Source organism: Orbicella faveolata, unplaced genomic scaffold (genome assembly GCF_042242905.1).
Source record: "Orbicella faveolata isolate gen_17 unplaced genomic scaffold, um_ofav_v1 contig_26, whole genome shotgun sequence".
NCBI lineage: Eukaryota > Metazoa > Cnidaria > Anthozoa > Scleractinia > Merulinidae > Orbicella > Orbicella faveolata.
Genome location: NW_028301554.1, coordinates 8,921,863 through 8,948,516, shown reverse-complemented (window position 1 = coordinate 8,948,516; position 26,654 = coordinate 8,921,863). Strand labels below are relative to the sequence as shown.

At 40.1% G+C, this 26,654-nt stretch overlaps 1 protein-coding gene across 1 annotated transcript; it reads right to left on the bottom strand.

The window, feature by feature from the left end:
• Positions 1-6,482: 6,482 nt before the first annotated feature.
• LOC149108045 (uncharacterized) lies at positions 6,483-7,603 on the bottom strand. Its single transcript, XM_089295586.1, has one exon. It carries the CDS (start codon positions 7,559-7,561, stop codon positions 6,551-6,553), a length of 1,011 nt encoding a protein of 336 aa, XP_089151712.1. The 5' UTR covers positions 7,562-7,603; the 3' UTR covers positions 6,483-6,550.
• Between the last annotated feature and the right edge of the window lie 19,051 nt (positions 7,604-26,654).

Here is a 26,654-nt window from a genome sequence, read left to right as displayed (position 1 = left end):
TATGGACAGAGTTTTGTTATAGTTACGTAAAAGCGCATCAACTCCATCCGGGGTGACATTAGTTAACTCATCGGATTGTTCTTGGCACAATCCAGAGGCAGCTAAGTCAGCTTTGAGTGAATCCAGGTCCACTGATTTGAGCCTCCTGTAAGTGACCTTCTTAGTTGTCACAGCTGGTTTATCTTGAAGTAGCTTGCAAAGAAGTGATGCATGGTCTGATATGAAACGATCAGTTTGTGGTGAATCCTGGATGATTTGGTCAGACCATCGGGTGATAGTAAGATCTAGTGTGTGTCCATGAACATGAGTTTTCTAATCTGAAATTTCTGTTACATAGGCTTAAGATTTTCTTTCCAAATTTACCATTCAATTTCCTATTCCGGCCATATTTGAAGACATTCCTTCCCATTTGATTGCTGTAAAACTATACAATCACATATCTTAAGGAAATTCAATATTGCCTGTGTCGTTGAAGGCGTCAAAAAAGTGTCAGACATTTATTATTTACTTGTTGAAGTTGTACTCTTAATAGTTTTAAGATGCGCTTGTTAATACAAATCAAACCTGTTCACTTCCTTATAAAGTTATTGCGATATCTGTCAAGAGCAGCATGACATTTTGTGTGAAAAATTAAACAAACATTTAATATATGATCCTCAGTTACAGCAGCACAGAGTTCATCCGTTTTAATGCTAATATGGCTTTTTTTAAGTATGTCCAGGTAGATTCTTTTACGGCAAGTAGGCTTGGCTGGCACTTCTAATTCCCTTCTTCCTTCCCTACTTTCTCTTCTCCAATATATGCCTACTCGTAGGCTAGTGCCTCGCAATACAAATGCAGATTGCGTTCTGCTTTCGGGAGTATTAGCCGTCACGACTTTTGAAATCACTTTTCTTGGGAGTGGGTGGGAGTGGATTAGCGCTACTTCTAAAACCTAATCATAGCAGCAAAATTGAGCGTCATAAGTGACTGAAATGACTAAAACACAGAAAGACAGGCTGTGCCGTTTTAGTTGGCAAAGGCTGGTGATATACGAGCGGCGAGAGCAAAGCTTATTTTTTTCGCGTGAGATTCACGTTTTCAGCTCGTTCCTTTCGTGCCTCTAAATCACGCATTCCCTGCCAAGGGCATTATTTATCTCCACTTATAGTCCGTGTAACTGACGATGTCTGGAAATCTGACCCGGATAGTCGTTGCTTTAAAAACCACAGGCGGTGGTGCTATCCAATAAGATCGTTTGCCTCCTTTAACTCAGATGCGATATTTTTAACTATAAACCCCTGCAGACCATGCTGAATTTTCAAAATCAAGTCGTTTTCTACACGTTTTATCCCTGAAACAAAGTCGATGACCCCCATTTTTTTGTTTCTTTTCCTTTTTCTCTCTTTTTTTTTTTTTTGCCTTTCTGACACAAGTAACTCATTATATGACTGCTGTAAAGATGAAGAAAAAATATATCCGCTGGAAAATTTTCTCGCGAACGTCCTTAACACCCGGCGTTACAAGTGTAATGTGAAACCGGGGAATAGTAACATAACGACATATCAGGTGACCTGTTGACCTCAGAGGTCATTCGAGTTGTTTATTCAGTGTACGGGGACTGATTTATTTACTCAAGAGTCGACATTAGGCATATGGATATGAGAAACTAATTTACTACGGTTTGAAGCGTATATTCTATCATTTTTTTAAAGGATTCTCGACTGAGCAAGACGATGAAAACAGCCAAGACTGTGCGTGCCACTCAGTGTCTCATCTCAAATATAAACATTGTCGACCTTGTCGAATTTTATGACCGTTTATGCTCGCTGTTTTACTGGAAATATTTTACAGAACAAGTCACAAGGACACTGGGAAGTTAAAATCGTTTCTATAGCAACAGAAGGAACGTAAGTAACGGTGAATCGTTGTTTCCTGTTTTAAACCGTTGACTTCCAAAGAATAACCTTGTGATTTGCATAAAATTGAACTCGCTTACATGCCGTAACGTTTTATTTTGTTGACGGAGAACATTTTAATTCCCACAGCTATAACTTTTCGGGTGAAAAAAACAATAACCAAGGTTTCCTAAAATGCAGATATTTTGACCAAATGATATATTCCAGAGGCCATTTACACTAGTCAAAGTTGGCCTTTATTTGTTCCTTGCCAAGAGACACAAATGGCGTCTGTACAAATACCCTTCGTTAAAAAGCTACAAACAAAACTTCCAGAAAATTATTACACGATTCTAAAGTATAAGAATGAAATAATATTTATGCCAAGTTTTGTTTTCATAGGATTGTTTTTACGCCCCCGCTGTTTTCGTAAAGAAGCGTGAAATTCTGAACATTTTAAGCCGCGAAAACCGCCATTGTATGCAAATTTCGAACTTTCTTAAATTTTGACCGTAAAATAAATCGTTGGAACTTTAAACTATTTTTCCTTGAATAAGTTCACCCAAAGGTATGTTTTGGCGAAATAAAAGAAAAATCGATTTTTCGTGACTGTCTTCCGATTCTCGACACTCTCAGAAAATCACTCTTAACTACAAAAGTCACCTTGCTAAATGTTACATAACAATGACAACAGGAAAACTAATTTCCCCTCCACTTCAATGATACAATTCAACTAAATAGTTTGCGCTGAAACAGAGAATGTGACACTCACATAAACCAAATTGAAACCTCTGTTTAACTGTAAACACTGGATGTGTTTGTTGATGTACCTGTGAATTTGCGGCCAAAAAAGAAAGATTTAAACACATTTGATCAATGTATATTAAAGAAGATGGTTCTTCGCTGATCTTTCATAACTGTTAGTTTTAGTCCTTTGGATTACGATTTAAAAAGGTGATGGCACTTAAAACTTGAGTTGATTTAAGAGCTACGCCATTCTAAACCAAATAAAAATACAGTCACTATGTTTTTCCTTCATTCTTTGAGATGAAGAGAGCTGATCCTGTATCATTAAGATAAGCTTGACATGAAGAAAATCATTCTGATAGACTCTCTCACACTTCTAAATCAGTGGCAAACATGACATGGAAGCTGCCATTACAGAGATTACACTAGAACCCGGTGCCCAAGCTCGTCGGTGAGTGCACTCTGCAAACAAAGCCTGGGAATTTTTGTGTGCTTGAACCAACGTGATCAAAAAGCGGATCTTTTAACTGACTAGAAGGAAAAGACAACTCTCATTGCAAAGACAATGTTTGCAGAGAAAAAAATTCATTGAAAGAAGGCCTATCCTGTTTGTTTTATATTACAAGCTTATAAGTTTACAAATGATCGTCGGCTATCTTGTTCGCCATTGCTTCTCAACTCGATTTTCTCACATGCGGAAGACCAATAGGAATTTATGGTGGTGGTAGTAGGGCACGAGCTACGTTTTCAGAGGGTTAAATGTCAGAAAAATAATTTACAACTACTATCTTTGCATAAGGTTAACCCCTTTGATGTCCAATAACGCAGGCTTGCGTATTTACAAAGAGCTTACTGATGCATAGTTCTTTATTTTTGACTAAATTGTCAAATTCCTCACCCCCAGGAGACAACCCTTTGCAAGCAAACGCCCCATGGTGGGGACCGACAACCTGTTGAATGCCGTCCAATGTCCGGGCAGAAGGGGGGGGGGGGGGATTGGAATTGACAGAGCCATAAACCTCTCTGTAAACTGGATGAGTTTGTTGATGTAGCTGAGAATTTACTGACTGCAAGAATAACAGCACATTTGATCAATGTATTCAATAATCCTCTACAAAGACGATGGCTCTTCGCTGATTTTTCATAACTGCTTGTTTTAGTCCTGTTAATCACGATTGAAAAAGGCAATGACACCTTGTTAAAACTTGAGCTACGCCATTCAAACCGTGGTTTGAATCATATACTAAAACAGACACATTATGTTTTTCTACATTTCGTGAGACGAAGAGATTTGATCCCGCATCATTAAGATTAGATTGACATGAAGAAAAGCATTCTTAAAGACTCTCTTACCTTTCTAAATCAGTGAGAGATATCAGATGGAAGCCTCCACTACACTAGAACCCAGTTGCTCAAGTTTGCCTGTTAGTGCTGGAACGCTCTGCAAACAAATCCTGGCACTTTTTGTGTGCTTAAACGAACATGACGTCTCATGCGTTCAAAAAGCGGCTCTTTTCTCTGACTAGTGGGAAAAAATGTAAACGTGGCATTTTGTGTTCTCTCGGTAAATGAAAAGGCAATGTTGTGCAATCGGTCAGGCACTTTTAAAAACCTTTTGTGATGTAATACAAATGGAAAGTGTAGGGAATGTCCCGGCGGGGTACTCCCTTAAATGGGCCGCATAGGTAATGGTAGCCTTAAGGGGTATGGGTTTTGAACGTTTTGGTCTGAAATAGCCGGTTATTTTTGTCACTCTGGCCTGGCTTGGGAAATGGGCTTTTGGTATTACAGTGCGTTTACTGAAACTGGGGCCACCCAGACAATGAAAAGCAATCAGATGGCAGAGCTGAAACAACAGATTCCAGTATTTTCAATTCCAGCCAATCAAATGCTCGGTACAAGACAACGAAATCTCAACTTGTTCTTTGTGATGCTTACGCAATTGCGGTGTCGCTTAATAAATTGCCAAGCTCAAACCGTTAATAGTTTCGCGTGCTTGCGGGTTCAAGAAGAATTCTATGCTACATTTATTATGGGATCGTTGTTTGGTTTGGAAAATACATGGAAACAAAAGCTGCGTAAGTGTGACTCGTAAATATATATCGCCAACAGAGTGTTGTGTGAATATTGTTGCAGCTGTTTAAAAGAAACCCTTCAAATGGTCTCGCATGAACGCAGGTTCGAAAGGTACGAACTGGAAAGGGATTGCTTTCCATGTAACTGAAAGGAGCTGAGAGCAAACTTCAAGCAGGAGAATTGAAAAGTTAACTTGATACAAAAATGAATTCTTTGTTCAAAATATCTTCGATTTTTCCATTCAGGGGAAGTTCCTATGCGTCCGTCCTTTCATTTTTGCTTGACTGATAAGGCTGAGGCTTCGATAGTGCAACGCGGAAAAAAAAAGAGTCGTTTGAATTTTCATGAAGATGTTATTTCAATACACTGATAACCCAGAAAGGGAGCTCAAACTCCGAAATGTAGAGCTCCTGAGACAGTGAACCGGATGGTATTTTTCGAGAACTGCGTGGTGGACAACCGAAAGGTGTGTAAAAATAGAAACACGCACAGACAGCCAAAGCGGAATTTTCTTTTTAAAAAATGTCAAAATCTATTATTCTACGATTTTAAACAACAACCGTAAAAAAGATATTTTCTGTGGCCGTACGTTCACAGCCGGAAAAGGTCAATCTAATGAGTTTATCACGCTTGTGAATGTAAAATCTTAAGTAAAGTAACACAATATTTTTTAACGCGAAAGTACTAGCGGCTTGAGTTTGACAATTTATTAATAGATACCGTTGTTGCGTAAGCATCACAACGAACAAGTTTAGATTTCATTGTTTTGTACCGGATATTTAATTGGCTGGATTTGAAAATGTTGGGATCTATTGTTTCAGTTCTGCCATCTGGTTGGTTTTCATTGTCTGGGTGGCTCCGGTCTCAGTAAACTCACTGTAAGATGCTTGTACATTTGTTTAACGTTACTTCGGTCTTAAACACGGAGCAATCATATAAAAGGCGAGAACAGATCACCTTTGAAGCACTTTGTTGGCTTTTGTGCAATGGTAGAAAGCCGAAATAACGGTCGCACAACAGAAGAAGTCGTGGAGAAATAGCGTTTTCTGTTACAATATGGACACAATAGATTGTTTATTGACGTTGATATGATTCACGTGACATTTGATCATAGTATGATTGGCATCACTTTTATATTCAATACTCTCTCGATAGCTCACTGAACGTGTAAGATCACGAAAGTAAGAGACTTGATTAAAAGCACTTTTGATTGACTCCTGAAGAGCCGTTTGTGCGTCTCCTGATAGCAGACTAAGCCAAATGTGTTACATTTTGTCCGTTAAAACAACGGAGTTATTTACGTAGAATAATATAAGGTAACTAATAAAAATACAGTGAAAATAAACTTATATTAGCACTTTAAAAGATTCCTTTGGAAGAACACATATGATGAATTATCTTCGTCACTTCACGGAACATTCAAATTTCGCCGCTAACTAAAATAACAAAACTGATGCCAGCGATCGACGAGCTATCTGTTTCCATTTATCTCAGCATGCCAAGAACGAAAACAAACCTCGTAAGAGGTGATTTTGGTTAGCCTCTGAACACAGATAGGTTTTGGTGGGATATTTAAAATCATTCAGATTTATGAGCGCTATGATGGTGAAAACAACATGCAAATTGAACAACGCTGAGTTATTCCTCAAACTGTTCCATACTCTTCAGAATAAAAACTAGCGGTAAAAACGACGTTTCGATCTCTCTGAGATCATTTTCAAGTTGAAGAAAAAACGAATGAAATATACATATATAAGTACAAATTAGGGCTGAGAATGTCAAACGATAAAATATGTAAATGCAAGCGCTAAAATGTAAGTGTTAAAAGAATAAAATACTATAAAGAAAACCTATACAAATAACTTTGCACGGATTGAATCTGATTGTTTGTTCAAGGTTGGCTTAAGCTCCTTCATAAAGAGCATTTCGTAGATCAGGCAGTCGAATTTACTTTGGCACTTTCTCAAGATCTTAAAATCACGATATATGTCACTTGGGACTGTTCCATGCTGCTCTTTGATGTGATTCCCGATTGAAGACGATCCTTTGTGTTCCTCAACGCGTTGATAGAGGTGTCGGCACGTGTACCCGACATAGTTTGCATCACACAAACTGCACTTGTAGTAGTAAACAACGCGTTGTTGGTTAATGATAGGCGGCTTCTTTTCTTTTGGTTTGATCTCGTGTCCGATCTTGCGGCTTGTATACACGGGACGAATATCAATTCTAATTTTTCGGCCTAGTTCTCCAAGTTGTCTTCGCGCGGAATTGGCCCATCTCTGATCCTTGAATGGTAGCACTATTCTGACAGGCGTTTCATTCACGTTACGTGCTCGAGTGGAAATTGGATCGCCAGAAACTTTCTTGGTGACAAAATTACTGATGGTCGATTGTATCAATTGCGTTGGGTACTGGAGTCGGGAGAACGTCTGTGTGAGACGATCACATTCCAGGTGGAGAAGTTGCCAGGTAGATGATAGTTTGAAGGCACGATCCAGCATTGTTTTTAGCAATGACTTCTTGTATCTAACGTCGACGTGGCTCTTGTAATGTAGCAATAATCCGGTGTCAGTTGCTTTTCTGTACACCCTTGTTTCCGGGCGACCATTGCATTTCCTGATGTCCGTTCCCAGGAAAGGAAGTTTACCGTGTTCGCCAAGTTCCATGGTGGAGCTGACAGATGGATGGCTCTCATTTAGAGAGGAAAGGAATACTTCAGCTGTTTCGGTGTCAGGTATTATGCTCAATGTGTCATCCACATAGTGTTTGTAGAACTCGGGTAACTTGCCTTGGTCCTGAAGTCGATCTTCGATACTGCACATAAATACGTTGGCCATTAGGGGTCCAAGTGGCGAACCCATGGCAACACTATCGGTTTGTTCACACAAACTCCCCTCGAACTGAAAAAGCTGGCTCCTGGTGGCAATATTTGGCAACTCTACCAAGTCTGATTTTGTAATGTTGAGATTATGCTGTTTACTGAATCAGTCGTCCTTAAATGCCTTTTCAGCTAGAATTTGTATCGTCTCATCAACAGGGACATTGGTAAAGAGTGAAGTTACGTCATATGAAACCAGGATACTGTGATCGTCAACTTCCATGTCATGGAGCGAATCCACGAAATTAAAAACATCACTGATGGTGTGGTCATTGACTGATAGAGGTTTGAGCTTTTCATCAAGCCATTTTGCCAACTTGTAATTATATGTCCCGGTTGCCGAGAGTATCGGCCGCACTGCTAGTTGTCGCTTGTGGGTTTTTGGCAAGCCATAAAGATGGGCTAGTTTCGAGCCATTCTGGACAACTGTGCTAGCAACTGCCTTGGGCAATATTCTTTCTACAGTGGCAGTTAACTCCTTTTCTAGAAAAGGAGTGTTACCATTCAAGGATCAGAGATCGGCCAATTCCGCGCGAAGACAACTTGGGGAACTAGGCCGAAAAATTAGAATTGATATTCGTCCCGTGTATACAAGCCGCAAGATCGGACACGAGATCAAACCAAAAGAAAAGAAGCCGCCTATCATTAACCAACAACGCGTTGTTTACTACTACAAGTGCAGTTTGTGTGATGCAAACTATGTCGGGTACACGTGCCGACACCTCTATCAACGCGTTGAGGAACACAAAGGATCGTCTTCAATCGGGAATCACATCAAAGAGCAGCATGGAACAGTCCCAAGTGACATATATCGTGATTTTAAGATCTTGAGAAAGTGCCAAAGTAAATTCGACTGCCTGATCTACGAAATGCTCTTTATGAAGGAGCTTAAGCCAACCTTGAACAAACAATCAGATTCAATCCGTGCAAAGTATTTGTATAGGTTTTCTTTATAGTATTTTATTCTTTTAACACTTACATTTTAGCGCTTGCATTTACATATTTTATCGTTTGACATTCTCAGCCCTAATTTGTACTTATATGTGTATATTTCATTCGTTTTTTCTTCAACTTGAAAATGATCTCAGAGAGATCGAAACGTCGTTTTTTACCGCTAGTTTTTATTCTGAAATATTTTTCAAAAAAACTACTTATAAGAATGTTCCATACTCAGAGCAAATAAATTGGAAACAAAAAGTACTACGAAGAAACAAGAGAACTGAAAAAATGGCATGGTGAGATTTCGCCTGAATGTTGACGTTAGAAAGGAGAAGGAAGACTCATGGCTGAATGCAATAAAAATAAAAATTTGCTTTTTAAAAGAAGGCCAGCTGAATTTTAGCAGCAAGAGTACAATAGCAGGAAATGTTCACCTTATGGAATCTCTTTTAGATAATGCGCTGAAGAATAACCATACTACCGTAGATATTTACATATTACCTTTGCAGTCTGCTTGTATCTATTTCCTTTTTTACGAGTTTTAGTTTCCAAACTTATTTATCAATCTTCCAAGGCGCAAAGACACCCTGGCATCAAAAGAACTAGACAGGGCATTCTATAAATTTGAGTGAAGAGCTGGAATTCATACGATAGGCTTTTGGCAAGTGGAGGAAGAAAATTATGAAGTTGAAATTAAAAAAGTCAATTTTCTCTGTAAACTCTTCTGCTGAAGCTATCGTTCATTTAGTTTAAAAGCTGATTGGTTACTTGTGAAATAAAACAGGAAATTACACCCGCTCGCTCTCTAGAATTTTGTGGCAACGGGCTAAAATTAGACCTGAATGAATAAGCCAATCAAATGGGAGTATTGGTAGTCTGTTGAAATTTGTGATTGGCAGGCTGAACACCTTAGCCTTCTTATATGGTATCGCTCCTTGTTTAAAGAAAGGCGCATATCAGGTAAAGTCATCTGCATTCATTACATCTCGATAGATGACACTGGGATGTCTGTTTATGGCATTTATTCCCATTCCTCTCCCCGCCCTCAATTCACTTTTTCGCCAGCTGTTATCAGCTTATTACGCTACTATCGTGTGTTTGGGCGTGTTTACATTTTTCCTCTTCCCTGTTTGCTGCGATTATTTTATTGCTTGAGGCTCCCTCGTTTTTCATTTCATGGAATATTCAGGCGAGCATGATGTTTCTTAACATCACAAGCATATGCGTAAGTACAGAAAATTTTTCTCTGGTTTGAATTAGATTGTAGAATTACAAGTGGAAGTTTAGGAAAGCAAGAAACGTTATGAGAACAAGAAGTCGTAAGCGACTGTTTCAACAATTTTTCCGTGTTCTCCTAAACTTACGCAAGTTTACGCAAGCTTTTAGTTCGTATTTCTCTCTTAGCATTTCTTGGGTATCTTTCTTCCCCGATTCTAGAATTTGCGGCCACTTTGGAGCAAATCATTCATCTGTGTCGCAAGTTTCTGTAAAGCGAAACACATAGCAATAGAGATTTAGAGTAGAAAAGTTTTTTTAATATCAAAGACATGAAAACCTTGTAATTTCAAGGTTTTAATCATGGAGCGATTCTATAAAAGGCAAGAACACTTTGTTGGCTTTTTGTGCAATGGTGGAAAGCCGAAATAACGGTCGCACAACAGAAGAAGTCGTGGAGATTATAACGCTTTTTTCGTTAAAACAACGGAGTTATTTACGTAGAATAATATAGGGTAAATAATAAAAATACAGTGAAAATAAAAGTTATATCAACACTTTGGAAGATGCCTTTGGAAGAACGAAAACAATGAATTATTTTCGTCACTTCACGGAACATTCAAATTTCGCCGCTAACTAAAATAACAAAGATGATGCCTGCGATCAATGAGCTATCGGTTTCCATTTATCTCAGTATGCCGAGAACGAAAACAAACCTCGTAAGAGGTGATTTTGGTTAGCATCTGAGCACAGACAGATTTTGGTGGGATATTTAAAATCATTCAGATTTATGAGCGTTATGATGGTAAAACAAATGCAAATTGAACAACGCTGAGTTATTCCTCAAACTGTTCTATATTCAGAGCAAATGAATTGGAAACAAAAAGTAATACGAAGAAACAAGAGAACTTGAAAAGTGGCAAGTGAGATTTCGCCTGGATATTGACGTTAGAAAAAGAAGCAGAATGCAATAAAAACAAAATTTGCGTTTGTAAAAGGCCGACTGTATTTTAGCAGCAAGACGGTACAACAGCAGCCAATTTTCACCTTGTGGAATTTATTTCAGATAACTGGCTGGAGAATAACCATGTTACCGTAGATATAATATATTACCTTTGCTTGTATCTGGGGTTTTTACGAGTTTTAGTTTCCAAAATTATTTCTCAGACGCGTTAGTCCTCGAAGGAGCAAAGACACCTGGCATCAAAATAACTAGAAACGAGTGAACAGCTGGAATTAATACGATAGGCTTTTGCAAGTGGAGGAAAAAAAATTGTGAAGTTGAAATTAAAAAACTCAATTTCCTTTGTAAACTCTTCTCTTGAAGCTATCGTTCACTTAGTTAAAAAGACAGAAAATTACACCCGTTCCTCTCCAAAATTTTGTGGCAACGCGCTAAAATTGGACAAGAGTGAATAGGCAATCAAATGGGGAGCGTTGGTCGTCTGTTGGGATTTGTGATTGGCAGGCTGAACACCTCAGCCTCCTTACATAGGATCGCTTCGCGTCCCTGCTGATTTTCGAACGTTACATTTCATAACAGTCCACTGCGAATGCCACCAAAGATGCCAATAAATTGGAATAAATTAAAAAAATTAAGAGATTGTACTGAGCAAAATAGGACAAGTATTTTGGGGAAGAAGCTGGATTACAAGGGTAGAGTTGAATTACGGTTGTGTTTGTGACAGGATATTAAGAAATCGAAATTGCCATTCCACTGAAATTTTGAGTACTTTAGTTCTTATTTTAACTCTTCATAAAATAGACACTATCACTCAGACCTTTTATTTAAATGCTGATGATTAGAAGATTTGAAATAAGTAACCTTGGAAAATAATTATTAAAGGAGAAGGTAACTCCAAAAAACGTATATTTTTTGTCAACGCTAATAAAAACCTTGCACTAAGTTTAGCCACTCACCGAATTTTCAGCCTTTAAAGTGCAGGTTTTCCTTATGAAATTCGTCTCCATAGAAGCCCTAAATTCGAACATCGTAGTTGCCATTTTGAGCGATACTCGTCAAAAAATAGGGGACACTTTCGCGGTGTTAGGTAACTATAATTAGCCCGACCCGGGGTGGTCAGCAACGATTTGTCAACAGTCAAACCAAAATGCTCCCCGGGCCGGGCCGGGAACTTCTTTTATGGGTTTGACAAATAAAGGACGAGGGTACCCGGGGAACATTTTGGTTTGGGTGTTGCCAGTCGTTGCTGACTACCATCGGTCAGGCTAATTATAGTTACTCAACACCCCTAAAGTGTCCCCTATTTTTTGACGAGGCTATTTTTGAAGTTGCGAGCGAACAATCTCGCAATAAATGTGTCGTTGCGAAGGCGTTGTGGACTGAATTGCGTAGCGAGTGAACTGACATGGAACTTCTGCATTTCTTCTTCGATTCTACGGAGGAATTGAGTCGGCAGGGTTATTTTCAGGGGATTTATTTGCTTCGAGCGGCGGGCACTCCGGAATTCAGTGTGCGGCCTTGTATTTCTTTTAGTAGTGGAAACCCACAGAACGATAACTTGCCGAAGTCGCGTTAGATCGGCCTGTGGAGCTGGCAATCAACAGAGAATACAACACACAACAGGGTAAGTAGATTTTATTCACCAAATATAAGAATAATTGACTTTTTAAGCAAAACCGTTGCGTTCCCATACAAACCTTTACAAATTCAAACCGTTGTAACACAACACTTGCATATGCTGCATGGCGAGAGTCACGTTTCGCGTAGTCGAATTCTGTCGTTATTTAACAGTATATGCCGCATATGTCACGTTTCGCTAAACGTTAGGATGAAGGTAAAAAAAAAAAAAAAAAAAAAAAGAAGATAACTCCTCGCATTGTGAGCTTGGGGCACCTGTGCTCAAAACAGAAGTGCGTCGAGTTATTGTCGAAATCTGCACAGTCCAAAGGGAATAAATCAGCTCCTAAATTCGGCAATAAAGATTCTGACTCGGAAAAGAAAGAAAGTGAAGAAGACACTTAGACAAAGACAAATTCGACTCGAACGATTTTGACAGATTGTTCGAAGAATCAAGAAACCCGCTTTAACCGTTTTCAGCGGAGATAAAAGCCTTTGTCACGATTGGAAAGCGCAATTTGGAATATTCGTGGATCGGATGTACCAGCTAAAACCGACAGGATGATTCCCTATCTGGCAAGCCAGTACGAGTTCTTGAGCGGTTGGGCTACACATCTAGACAATATTAAACTGCCTTGGAGAAACTTGATCAGAAGTACGGAGGTGAAAAGCGACTTTTGCAACGTTACCTCGAAGCCGTTTTGCGTGCGTCTCCTGTCGAGGAGACTAACCTAAAGGAGTTGGAGATTTTCTCGGATCTTTTAACTGACGTTGTGATTAATCTTGAGGATAGCGACCAGTATCAAGAGCTCGCAGGAGTATCTGCACTTTGCATTGTAGTGCAACAAAAGTTCCAGGGTCTCTTCTTATCGCATACCAAGAGTGGTTGCACAGGAAGCCCAGGAAGGATGGACTATCCGTATTTTCTAAATGGTTACAGAAGCAAGTTGTTTATCGTATGGACGTCGAGGAAGTTAAGGAGAGAACTAAGAAAAAGACGGAAGATAATATCGAGTCAAAGAAACACAAGCGGGAGAAAGGAGCAGTTCACAACGTTGCTAGAGAGCCCACACCTAAGTGTGTTGTCTGCCATGGACCTCACGAAGTAACCTCATGCAAGAACTGGGGTGAGACATCCTTTGCGAATAGATGGGAAATCGCAAAAAAAGAATGAACTTTGTTATCGTTGTTTGAGATCAGGCCATCAAGGGAAGAATTGTCCGGAACACAATCGCTGTGGAATCAATGATTGTAGAGGCACCCATGACTTCCACCGGCTCCTCGAACGTCGATCTAATCCGCCTGAACTTGTAGACGCTGCTGTAGAAACACGAAGCGCTTTCGGCGACTCTGAGTTTGCAGGGGATATTGAAAGAAAGTCTCGCTGACGTTAAAGAGTCTTAATGGGGAGACCCAATCTACTCTTGAAGCACGGACACTGAATGAAATGTGTCAAGGCTTGTCTATTTCAGACTGAAATGAACTCAATGTTAGATGGGAACACCTTAAGAATATTCTATTTCCTAAAGCCCCTGGAAGGAAAACGACATTCTGATCGGATCAGACCATCCCGAACTTACGCTAGCCTTCACAAAATATTACGGTCCAATTGGAGCACCAATTGACCTCTCATCAGTGGGCCAAGCAGTTACCAGACGCTCCACAGGTCAAAATCCTAACTTGCTATCGACACTACGAGGTAGCAGTGGAAGACGTCTTACTTCATACACTCGTTGACGCGTCACGACTAGCCTATGCCGCAGTAAGCTACGCCAGACACGGAGACGTGGAAGGACAGATCTCAACTGCCCTGGTAACAGCCAAAGCAAGAGTAACACCGATTAAATCCGTCAGCATCCCGCGCCTTGAGTTAATGGCAGTAGTACTCGGAGTGCGGCTAGATTAAACGGTCTCTGAGAAGCTAGAAACACACCCTGTGGACGGACAGTATGGACGTAATCTACTGGATTCAGTGTCACTCAAGACGACTGAAATCGTTTGTTGCTAATCTAGTAGCCGACATTCAACTGAAATCGGACCCAGCTCAGTGGCGAATTGTACCATGAGGAGAAAACCCCGCTGACGACGCAACAAGAGGTCTGGATCTGAAAAACGTATCCGCTGAAAGTCGCTGGTTTCAAGGACCTGCCTTTCTACATGAGGAGGAGACATCCTGGCCTTTAGAAAGTCGTTTCCTTTTAGGTGATTGCACTGAGGAAGGAAAATCAACCTCACGTCTCAATGCAAGCAGTCCCTGCCCTTGTCTGACGTCGAGAGGTTTTCTTCCTGGCGCGGATTGTTAGGAGTTACAGCTTGGATCCTGAGATTCGTTTCCAAAAGTAAAAGAGCAAGACTTCAGAAAAGCCAGGAGATCAAACAAAGAAAGCGACCCACTGGAAAAAGTCCTAGAACCGGAGGAAATCAATAACGCAGAGAGGCACTGGGTTCGAGAGACTCAAAGAGAACCCTTTTTGGAGGAATTGACAACCTTGAGAGGAGTAGGAAGGGTCTTGAGAAGCAGTCCGCTGTGGAGATTGTCACTATTTGTGGACAGTGATGAAATCTTACATGTCGGTGGGAGACTAGAAACGTCCAATCTACCTTACGATGCCAAACGCCCTGTCATATTACCAGAGAAACATCACATCTCAAAACTTGCCATCGCCCACATCCATAATCAAGGTCATCATAACCTCGTAGTGAATTTTACGCTTGCTTAATTACGACAAAAGTACTGGATTGTCAATGGGAGAGAAACAATTAAGCAATGGAAACAAGAGTGTGATGTCTGCAAACTTGGAAGAAAACGCAGTGGTGAAAAAACCATGGCACCCCTACCTCAAGACAGACTTAACACATAATTGCGATGTTTTGCTCATTGTGGAGCCGATTTTGCAGGCCCTTTTGTCATTAAGCTGACGAGAAAGGTGAATGTGAAGCGTTACCTGTGCCTGTTTACCTGTCCGAGAACACGAGCAGTTGATCTAAAACTAGCTTACTCACTGGATACAACCATCTTTCTTAATGCACTTTCCAGAATGGTCGCCAGATGTGGAAAACCGTAAGTGATGATTAGTGGCAATGTCAGGAACCTCACTTCAGCTGACAGAGAATTGCGTGACCTTGTCTCGACTTTAGATCAAACTCGGATCAAAGAACAGGTAGCTCATGACGGAATCCAGTGGCGATTTAACCCCCCTCCCCCTTCCCGGTCGATCGCATCATCGAGGGATTTTCGAAGCCTTTATCAAGCCTTCTAAAAAAGCTTTATGCGCAGTCCCTGGAGAGTCCAGAACAACGGACGCTGAGCTACTGACCACGGTGGTTGAAGTAAAAGAAATTTTGAATTCCCGCCTGCTCAATTGTTGTAGCAGCGATCCCAACGATGACCATGTTTTAACACCAAACCATTTCCTCTCCGGCCAAATGGATGGACAAATTGCACCCAGGGTCATCGATGACATTGCATTCAACCCCAGAAATAACGGTTTACACAAGATCTCATGACCAAGTGCTGGAGAAGACTGATGAAGGAATACCCGTCAACCCTGAGCACTCGAAACAAATGAGTTGGATAGAAACGCAACATTGCTCCCTGTGATGTGGTTCTGATGGTGGAACCCAGCAAACCACGAGGGCATTGGCCTCTGGGTGGAATTTAAAAGGTTTTTCCTGGCCCTGACGGGAGGGTCAGAGTTGTAGCGCTATAGCAGGAGGCAAAGATTATGTGCGACCAATCACAAAGTTGTGGCCGTTAGAGATATAAAGAGGACGGAAGGAACTGAACACAGTCCTGTTCGAGGGAGAGGATGTTCTGGCGAATGCGTGTTCTTTAACACTAACGCCGTCCGTTGGGATGGGCGAACAAAACACTGCATGCTTAAATTTAAGTCTTAACTAAATAATATTCGAATCGGTCGTGTCAGTTAGATAGTTGTCGTTCAGCAGTCGCAGAGTTCTGACTAAATACAGTACGTTTAGTCGCTGTGTTTTCGTTTCGATTTTTGCAATAGTTGTAGAATTTCGTATCGTCGATACAACTTGCTATAGGCGAAGACGAAAAAATTAAGCTTTTTGGAGTAACTTTCTCCTTTAGGGTGAAATCCTTTGTCCAACTTTTGCATTTGATGACTGATTGGAATACTTTACCAGATGCAATTAGGAGCAGTTCTAACATTTTCAACTTTTAAAGGACACTATCCTAATTTTATTTTATAATTTATACATTCTTAACTTTAACTTTGTAAATGTAGAATAACGAACGTTTTTAGACTTTTAACTTTTAGCTTTACTGGTATGCAGGGCCCCTTTGAAAACAATTTGACCCAAAAATCTTATATTCTTGGCGTGTTGTTCTTTAATCATACGTAGCAACTGACACGGTTGCCCCCTCCAACTCCCCAAGAACCTTTGACAGGCTTTCTTCCAGTTAATTTTATAATTATTTCTCTGCAGAAATGGCAATTAACAAGTAAAAGGCAGTAGATTGTTTGACAAAAAAGACTTCTACATCATGAAAATACTATTCTTAGTACTGTTGTCCTCGTTGAATGATAAGGAAGGTGCTCACGCAACACAAGGTAAGGAGACATATTGTGTCGATATTCCTTCTTTTCTAATTGTTGTGTTTGATTGTAACAGATGTAAGAGGAGAGGAGGAGTCGTTGTATGAGAAAAATTAAAATTTAATAAAAGAAATGTAGAAATAGACAGCTTCGAACAACTAGTACATTATAGTAAAACAGATCATTCGATGGGAATCTCGATAGGAATAGGAATATCAAGCTCATAATCTAATTCTTAAGTTTACACAATACCTTGAGAGTGCCACTTTTGTCGAATTTTTCTTTCTCACCAAAACAAAAGGTCGCTATAAAATCTAGCATTTCCCAGAAAATGAAAGTAAAAACTTAAAACGCGCGCGAGTTATTTTAATAAATATATCTCTTGTGACAGGCGCGAGCGCAACAGGGTCGGCAAGTGATTCGATACTATAACTTTACGGGTCTTTAAAAAGATAACCAATAAGAATACAGGAAAACCCCGACACCATTTGAGAGATTGTTGCTTGCTGTTAAACACTGTGCAGTTATTAAGCCTTACTGCTTGCGTTTGATACCCGATTAATTCGGCTGAATAACGGTCGGTCGTTTTCCGTTTTACAGCTTCTTTGTTTTCAACAAAGGCACGGCCAAAACAGTGAATATTTTTTTTCGAATTTCACAGTTTATAACCTTTCTATTGATATATAGCTTGTGGTAGTTTCCTTAAAAACAATGCTAGTACGATTTTTTTCTGAAGGGCATCTGCAAAGATATTGTGTAACCTTAATTATATACTGAAGCTAATTATATATTAATAAAGTGTATTATCGTTTGTCTCAGGAGGGAGGGGGTGACTCTATTGTTTTCCGGTATTGATTCGTGACCGACTCATCGCTACCAGTGTGACGTCACATAGCAACGAGCGAACGCTTCGAGTAGCCTATTCAGATTACGCCATCGAAGAAGGACAACAGAGGTTAAGAAAGACAAAAAAAACAGGCCTAATATCGCTTTGTTCTCTAACTTAATGTAGGTGTGTAAACCTTGTTTTTAGTTTTTGTCTCTGTGCATTATCTGTTTTAGTTTTGTGCGCGCGTTATCGTGTATTCTTGCTGAATTTTGTTGCGGGTAAGTGGCGGGACCGCCATCTTGAAAACGGGTCGAGAGAAGTCAACGTAAAACGTTCGCGTTTTCTCTCTTAAGAATGGCTGACTGTTAGGATCGAGAAACGCCGGTCAACGTCCCATTTGACAAATCGCTCATATTTTGCCCAAAGATACCCTTAAGTGACCTAATTCTAAAAATCATATTTAAAGGTTCCAGCGAATTTTTATTTTTCAGAAATTCGCGAAAATTTGAAAGCGCGGTCAAAGTGCGGTTTTTCGTGTAATAAAATGACCGAAATAAGGTGCGAGGACGAAGCGCTACTTAAGCCTTAAAATAAACTCAATTGACTTCAAACTTCACACAAATGTGGAACAACCACTCTAATTTATTCCTCGCTTTAAACTAATCTCAGATATGTTGATATAGTGGTTTTCCGAACCATTTTAAAAACAGCTATGAAGCGTGTGAAAAATAACGGTAAAATATAGGTCATGTTTAACAGCATAAAAATGCATCTGGTACCTCACTTACCGATTATTTTACTTTACAGCCTTAAAATATCATTATTAAAGATATACCACGCCAAGTTTCATGCTCGAACTCGCAGTATTTCCCTTTGTGAAAAACGAAAATCTATGTCAATGTGTTGGGCGCAAATAACACAATAATCATGCACGAACAAGAGACAAATCAATTTCAATGGCGAAAGTAAAAGGCTGTCATTAATTAGAATCCCGTCAATTCACTGCTATCAGTAGAAACATAATGTCCACTGCATAAAAACTGTTTTTAGACGTTTTCGAACCATTGCGCGTTAACTTTGTTTAATTTTGTGTCCGCCGTCATGTTTAGTTTCTCATCGCGTGTATTTCCTTAATGTAAACAACACGTGAATGGTTGTCATAACAAACGCAAGAGGTTTCCTGGAACCTTAATGTTTTCGATTCACCAAAACGCTTTAAGTTCGTTAAGACACAATAATGGGTCAACTTGGAATGCTGTTTAGCATCAAGGACGTTAAGGGACTGTAAATTAATCGAGTTGAAATATCTTGAAGCAAATCAAAATCGCGCCCTTATTCTAATTTGGTAAACAGCCGATCTCCGTTCAAGTTCAAGAAGTTGAGAGGTTAATCCGGCAATGCATTACCGGTACAACAACGAAATCAAACCGAGATCATCAAAAGTGTAAGTTTAAAAGTGTAGTGGCAAGTTCCAAATAAATTTCGCCTATATAAATTGGAAACAAGATGTGAAACGGTCTGACCCGAAACAGATAAAGAAAATATTAATACGACTAATTTAACCCGAAAATGTTACAGAAAACATACCTAAAAGCCGTCGATTCCCCTCAATACCACTCCGCATTGCCTTAAAGAGCCCAAGCTTTCTGCTGTCAGAATCAGGGGCCTCATGAATCTGTATTTATTATATCGGCAGCCACGCTGCGTGGCTGATATTCGAGACTCAGTAAAAGTTGTCACACAACCGTACGAGCAGCCCAGTCACGCTTTCACTGCTCTTGCGCAAATTTCCAACATTTCGCAATTTACATGAACCGACTACAAGTTTAAAGTAGTGACAGCAGATTGAAATGCGCTTTTTAAAGCTGTCCTATCGAGAACAATTATTTCTTGTTTCTGAATGGCTCTTAGTTGTAGCTACAGTCGGGGAGGGGGGGGGGGGGGGGGGGGAGAGGGTGTTCCCGGAAATTTCGGATATCTGTATGCCGTGGAAGATTAAGTGGTCTCCAGCTCTTAACGCCAACACTGAAACACTAGATGATTCTCCAAGTATCACAGGGATCACTAAGCTAAATAATTTTGAGTGTAGCTCCGCTGAGTCAATTACCTGTTGGCGCGCATATTGCATTGACCGTGGACAGGTGGAAAAACAGTTAAACCGGAAAAGCCTATTGCACATTGTAATTTAGCGTTGTCCAACACGCAGTCGGTCTGGTTGTAATGTTAATCGTATTTGAGAGAATCTCAAGTTTTCTTTCGACACATACTGGGGTGACATACTACTAGATGGGCGTGGCCGGGAGCCACGAGTCAAGTCAGTCAATTTACCATGCCCTAGAAGAGTGACTGCAACCTTAACATCAGTGCCATTATCAACGGGTGTGACCGAGTAAGCGTCTGCTGAGGTTTCCATGGATAGTAACCATGCACGGTAGGGGTGTGTTAGTGTCTTCAAGGCCGCTGCATTCGTGTCTTTTATAGGCCGTCTACTTTAGAGAGGCACTTGTCGCTGGAGAAATGTACTCAGTCCCTGGAGAGCTATTCCCTTATGGACTTAGCCAAAATGTGCTACAAACCCTGCTTGGAGCAGGCGTTGGCGCTTAACTCCAAGCCACAATAGGTCACCAGGAAGCCCTTGTTGCTTTAAAAAAGGTTTGGCTCTCAGGGCAGTCAGAGACAAGCAGCAATCGTATCTTATGGCAAAATTCCGCATTGGTCAAACGACAGGCCGAAAGCTTGACGCTGAACTGGTGGCACGGGAATGCGCAGTGCCCGGGATCCTTATAATATTCGTTCTTTTTCAGGTGCTAGTTTTTCTATCACCTAAGTGCCGCAATGCGCCAAAGTGATCCTGATAAGATGCATGTTCAGGCATCTGAAGAGGAGAGAAATTTTAGTCAGGCAAAGGAAGTTGTGGAAATACTCCAGCTCCAGCACCCTTTGGTACACGACCAGCAAGACTCCTGTGCCTTGGCGATGGAGGGTGACCTAAAGAACCTGAAACTGTCTATGCTACCGTGCGGGTGCGAAGACATGGGACTAGATATACCTCTCCCACTCGTGCGTGGAAAAGCTCCATACTAGGCGCTTCTGAAGTATTTTACTAACAACTGCAATTGGCGGAAGTATTCTTAGGAACTGTCGGTGTTTTGCTTCTTCGGTATTTAGCAAACACCTCTTGCGGGGGGGGGGGGGGAGGGGAGAGGGAAGGATCGTTAAATTTTTGTAGGGGAGGGGAGAGAGTAGAGGAGGAAGACAGTTTAGAGGAAAAACTAACGGCCGAATCGTCTCAACCTTGTTCCCAGGGTCTCTCATCTCACCGCCCCCTGGAGCGAGCTCAGCATCAGTTCATTAGAATAACACAGAGGCCTATTAGGGTAAAGCGTAGGGACAATCTGCAGTCCTTCCACTAGTGGCTCACTATCACTCTTCTCGATTAAGCATGGCAAATTGACTTACTTGACCCGTGGCTCCCGGCCACGCCCATCTAGTAGTATGTCACCCCAGTATGTGTCGAAAGAAAACTTGAGATTCTCTCAAATACGATTAACATTACAACCAGACCGACTGCGTGTTGGACAACGCTAAATTACAATGTGCAATAGGCTTTTCCGGTTTAACTGTTTTTCCACCTGTCCACGGTCAATACAATATGTGCGCCAACAGGTAATTGACTCAGCGGAGCTACACTCAAAATTATTTAGCTTAGTGATCCCTGTGATACTTGGAGAATCATCTAGTGTTTCAGTGTTGGCGTTAAGAGCTGGAGACCACTTAATCTTCCACGGCATACAGATATCCGAAATTTCCGGGAACACCCTCTCCCCCCCCCCCCCCCCTCCCCGACTGTAGCTACAACTAAGAGCCATTCAGAAACAAGAAATAATTGTTCTCGATAGGACAGCTTTAAAAAGCGCATTTCAATCTGCTGTCACTACTTTAAACTTGTAGTCGGTTCATGTAAATTGCGAAATGTTGGAAATTTGCGCAAGAGCAGTGAAAGCGTGACTGGGCTGCTCGTACGGTTGTGTGACAACTTTTACTGAGTCTCGAATATCAGCCACGCAGCATGGTTGCCGATATAATAAATACAGATTCATGAGGCCCCTGATTCTTACAGCAGAAAGCTTGGGCTCTTTAAGGCAATGCGGAGTGGTATTGAGGGGAATCGACGGCTTTTAGGTATGTTTTCTGTAACATTTTCGGGTTAAATTAGTCGTATTAATATTTTGTTTATTTGTTTCAGGTCAGACCGTTTCACATCTTGTTTCCAATTTATATAGGCGAAATTTATTTGGAACTTGCCACTACACTTTTAAACTTACACTTTTGATGATCTCGGTTTGATTTCGTTGTTGTACCGGTAATGCATTGCCGGATTAACCTCTCAACTTCTTGAACTTGAACGGAGATCGGCTGTTTACCAAATTAGAATAAGGGCGCGATTTTGATTTGCTTCAAGATATTTCAACTCGATTAATTTACAGTCCCTTAACGTCCTTGATGCTAAACAGCATTCCAAGTTGACCCATTATTGTGTCTTAACGAACTTAAAGCGTTTTGGTGAATCGAAAACATTAAGGTTCCAGGAAACCTCTTGCGTTTGTTATGACAACCATTCACGTGTTGTTTACATTAAGGAAATACACGCGATGAGAAACTAAACATGACGGCGGACACAAAATTAAACAAAGTTAACGCGCAATGGTTCGAAAACGTCTAAAAACAGTTTTTATGCAGTGGACATTATGTTTCTACTGATAGCAGTGAATTGACGGGATTCTAATTAATGACAGCCTTTTACTTTCGCCATTGAAATTGATTTGTCTCTTGTTCGTGCATGATTATTGTGTTATTTGCGCCCAACACATTGACATAGATTTTCGTTTTTCACAAAGGGAAATACTGCGAGTTCGAGCATGAAACTTGGCGTGGTATATCTTTAATAATGATATTTTAAGGCTGTAAAGTAAAATAATCGGTAAGTGAGGTACCAGATGCATTTTTATGCTGTTAAACATGACCTATATTTTACCGTTATTTTTCACACGCTTCATAGCTGTTTTTAAAATGGTTCGGAAAACCACTATATCAACATATCTGAGATTAGTTTAAAGCGAGGAATAAATTAGAGTGGTTGTTCCACATTTGTGTGAAGTTTGAAGTCAATTGAGTTTATTTTAAGGCTTAAGTAGCGCTTCGTCCTCGCACCTTATTTCGGTCATTTTATTACACGAAAAACCGCACTTTGACCGCGCTTTCAAATTTTCGCGAATTTCTGAAAAATAAAAATTCGCTGGAACCTTTAAATATGATTTTTAGAATTAGGTCACTTAAGGGTATCTTTGGGCAAAATATGAGCGATTTGTCAAATGGGACGTTGACCGGCGTTTCTCGATCCTAACAGTCAGCCATTCTTAAATGTCTTACCGATAGTCTTATCAATAGGAGGTTTTATGCGTTGATAGTATACGTTTAATTCGCGTGTATCTCTGTGTCGATTAAACCAGCCGTTCCTCTCATCAATCCGTTTGACTGTTGAGATGTTGTTTATTTCTTGATTTCCAGCAAAATTTCCCTGCGATGTGATCGGTTTTTGTCTGTTTTAGAGCACTTTTGGTGATTGTTATCAGGCCTTTAATTGCAATTCTTTGTGTTTCAACTTCGTTTGCCTTTTGTGTTTTAATTGGTGAAATTTGTTGGCTTTAATTGTACAGCAGCTTTGTTGGCTTTTGTTGTGAAGGTTTGTTGGCTTTTTTTTCCTGTCTCGTTGCAACTGTTGACTTATTGCTGTCCACTGCAATTGCGGTGTTCAGTGTTGTGATTTCATATTCACAACAAAGTTCAAATTAGAGTTAGCCTGAGTAAGCTGTTTTTGGTTTTCTTTTTGCCACTTACATTTTGGTGTACAATTTTGGTGTAAACATATTTAGCATTTAAGTTATGGTAAAATCAATTTTGCTGTATGATTTATTTATCTTTTGTCATAACCTGATAACTTGGCTTATTCTTGAACAATGCCACATCTTGAATGATGCTGTAGCCTGTTCCAGGTTCTCAGTCAGTGGACATGATCGAAAAAAAGTGGCTGAGCGGGTTCTGGTAGAGAAAGAGACCGAGAGCCTGGAATAGGCTAATGATGCTGCAACTGTCCTGCATTGCCATGTTGTAATGGCTCCTATTTCTTGAGCCTCCAAGAATTGCAAGGCTGCATTGTAGTCTTTTGTAGCGAAATCGATGTGTAATAACATACAACAAAGAAACAGCTTTAAGTGATTTATTCACCCAGTGTTATACACAATGCAGGTTCCCAAAAATACAGACGGTCCTTGTGCTTAAATCGTTACGAAATCAAATAATCATACAAAGTATCTGATTGACAGAAATCAAACTGGTGATCAAAATAACACGGGCTAGGGCACGTGCAGCATAACGTAACACAATATCTCTACATCTTTTCATCCCTTTAAGTTCTCATCATATTCCAACTAAAAAACAACCCGGCCACTAAATGTCACCAAATAGCTATTGCAGCATAGCACTCAAAATAAATTACAGCAAATGCTACGAAATGCGTTAGAATGCTGAAATGCTGTAAAGACAATCAGACATTTATTCTATTTAATTAAATTTTTAAATTTAACAAAGTTTTATTCCTATTAGCTCTTTTTATTTATTCTACTTTTATAATCATCTCCTGCTCTTCACAGGTCCACATCAGCCTATAGTTTCAATTATGACTATATGTGTCATTTAATCCATCAAATATTTTCGCTTGCACATTTGTCCTTGGACATTATCTGTTCCTGCCTTTTCGGAATGGATAATGTCCACTGAATAAAGGCTACTTTTCATAAAACCTGCATTACCAAATAAAGGAATGATTGATTGACTGAATCAGTTTCTCCCTCAGACTCCGGAGGCCCATGAGCTTCATTCTCCTCCACTGTGCTTAGCAGCTATGCTCTCATTCTGACCATATATGGTAATACATGTCATGCCTGATCCATTGTTAGTGGTTTTATTTGTGGTTAGTGTGATAGCAGTCAGTGCTGAAAACCTTGATGTTAGCTCCAGAGAATTTCCCCTCTTTTGCTCTGTTTTATGTCTTCATAGCTCAATGTTCAGTTATCCTTGTGAAAAAATGGTTGAATTTCACCACCCTAGCTTTTTCTTCATTATGGTGTTTAAATCAATAAGGTTGGTGACATCTATTTTAGTTGCTGATATAACAGAAAAGTCACATTTTTTTTGACTTCACACCAATTAATTGAAACTACCGTAAATTTGGGATCTCAAATTAATTCCAAATTGAACTTGTCAATTGATTTGTTCTGACAATCAAGCTGTGGTAAGCCTTTGTATGACTCTGTGCCTTTAAAGGAAATATCTTGGGCTATCATAATCGGTGGGAGTTTAACTAGAGGTGTGGAAAAGTGCTTAAGGGGGTGCAAAAATGAAGCAGGAACTTGTAAATTTGACAGCATGATTAAACATGAAACAAATCGTAGCTCTCGTATGCGTGTCTTGACAGATGATAAAGAAATTTTTAAAAATATAAACTAAGGTGAGTTAAAAACTTTATGGGAGGGGGGGGGGGGCATTAGCCTTCAGAGGGAAAATGTTCATCAGAATCCCTAAGTGCTGCCCAGTGTGGCATTCTGGAAGAAAATTTGTGCATTATGATATGTTCCTTCCAGTGACATTCCCTGCAAAAAAACAAGAAGTGTCTTTAATAACCTTTTTTCAGTGGGCTACAACTTTTAGATGAACAAATGGGGACTATTAGCTGATTATGACCTCGCAAATCAATAGATTCTGATGGATCTATTGGATTAGCAGCATTTATCAATTTTTAAAATATCGAATTCCAAACTAAAATCGATATCAGGGAAAAGTTTGTCACAAATTTTAGGCCGCCGGCCAGGAACAAAGCTGAGTTTTTAATGTAACACAACTATGTATAATCAAGAGAAAATATGGTCTTTTGGTATAATATTTGCTGCAGACCGAGCATATAAAAAAAAAAAACCTAAGGCTCCTCTTTCTCAAATAAAGTCAAAATAAAATAGAACCGAATCACTGATCAAGCCATAACTATTAACCAAATTACGGATATTGCTCTAAATGTAAACTGTAGTACGACAAAGGTGACAACTTACCTGATCTGGCTATCTGAAACATGGCTGTTCTTTCCACACAGCCATTCTTTGTACTTTGAAGGGATTGATGAGACGAACCACGAGCACTGAAGAACTGAAATTCCACATACAAGAAGCCAAGTATACCCTCTGTCGAACCTCCTATTCTTGGGTCAAAAGAGCTCTGCTTCGCTATGCAGTGGCCCTCGAAAGGTCAACCAGCTAACAGTTTTGCTCGACAAATTGGCTTCAAAACAGAAAGTTCTTGATCAAATTATCTACCTCTTGATAATTTTGGCCACCAAAAAGTACCACATAAAGATTCCTCAATGTAATATAAACCACATATTAACGAACCTAAGAAAATGGGGCAGAATATCTGAGCGAAATTCCGCATTTTTATCAACCTCTTGTACTTCACCCATTGGGGGCCATTTTGAATTTCATCCAAGCGAAACGTGACGTCACACTGGCAGTGATGATTCAACCGATGTTTTGCTTGGAGACGCCCCCTCCCTCCTGGTTTGTGTCACGAAGTAGTCACTTGAGATGTAGATCGCGACGTTTCGACTGCTTGCTGCTAATCTTCTTCAGGCGATAAGGTCGACTGATTGCACGGTATCATTTATATCACAAAGGTCGGCTGTGATTGGTGCATTTCAATCCTCCTATTGTTCCATTGTTCTGGCGAGTAGCTGTTCCATCAGTGATCCGCTGTTGTACCGTTCTCCTGTTGTTGTGTATTTTGATCGTGGACATCCATGCTTCAGGAATTTCAAGTCCACTATCCCTGTGGATGTTATAAG

Coding starts and splice junctions, on each gene's coding strand:
- LOC149108045 (XM_089295586.1), bottom strand. CDS start 7,561: ATGGGTTCGCCACTTGGACCCCTAATGGCCAACGTATTTATGTGCAGT.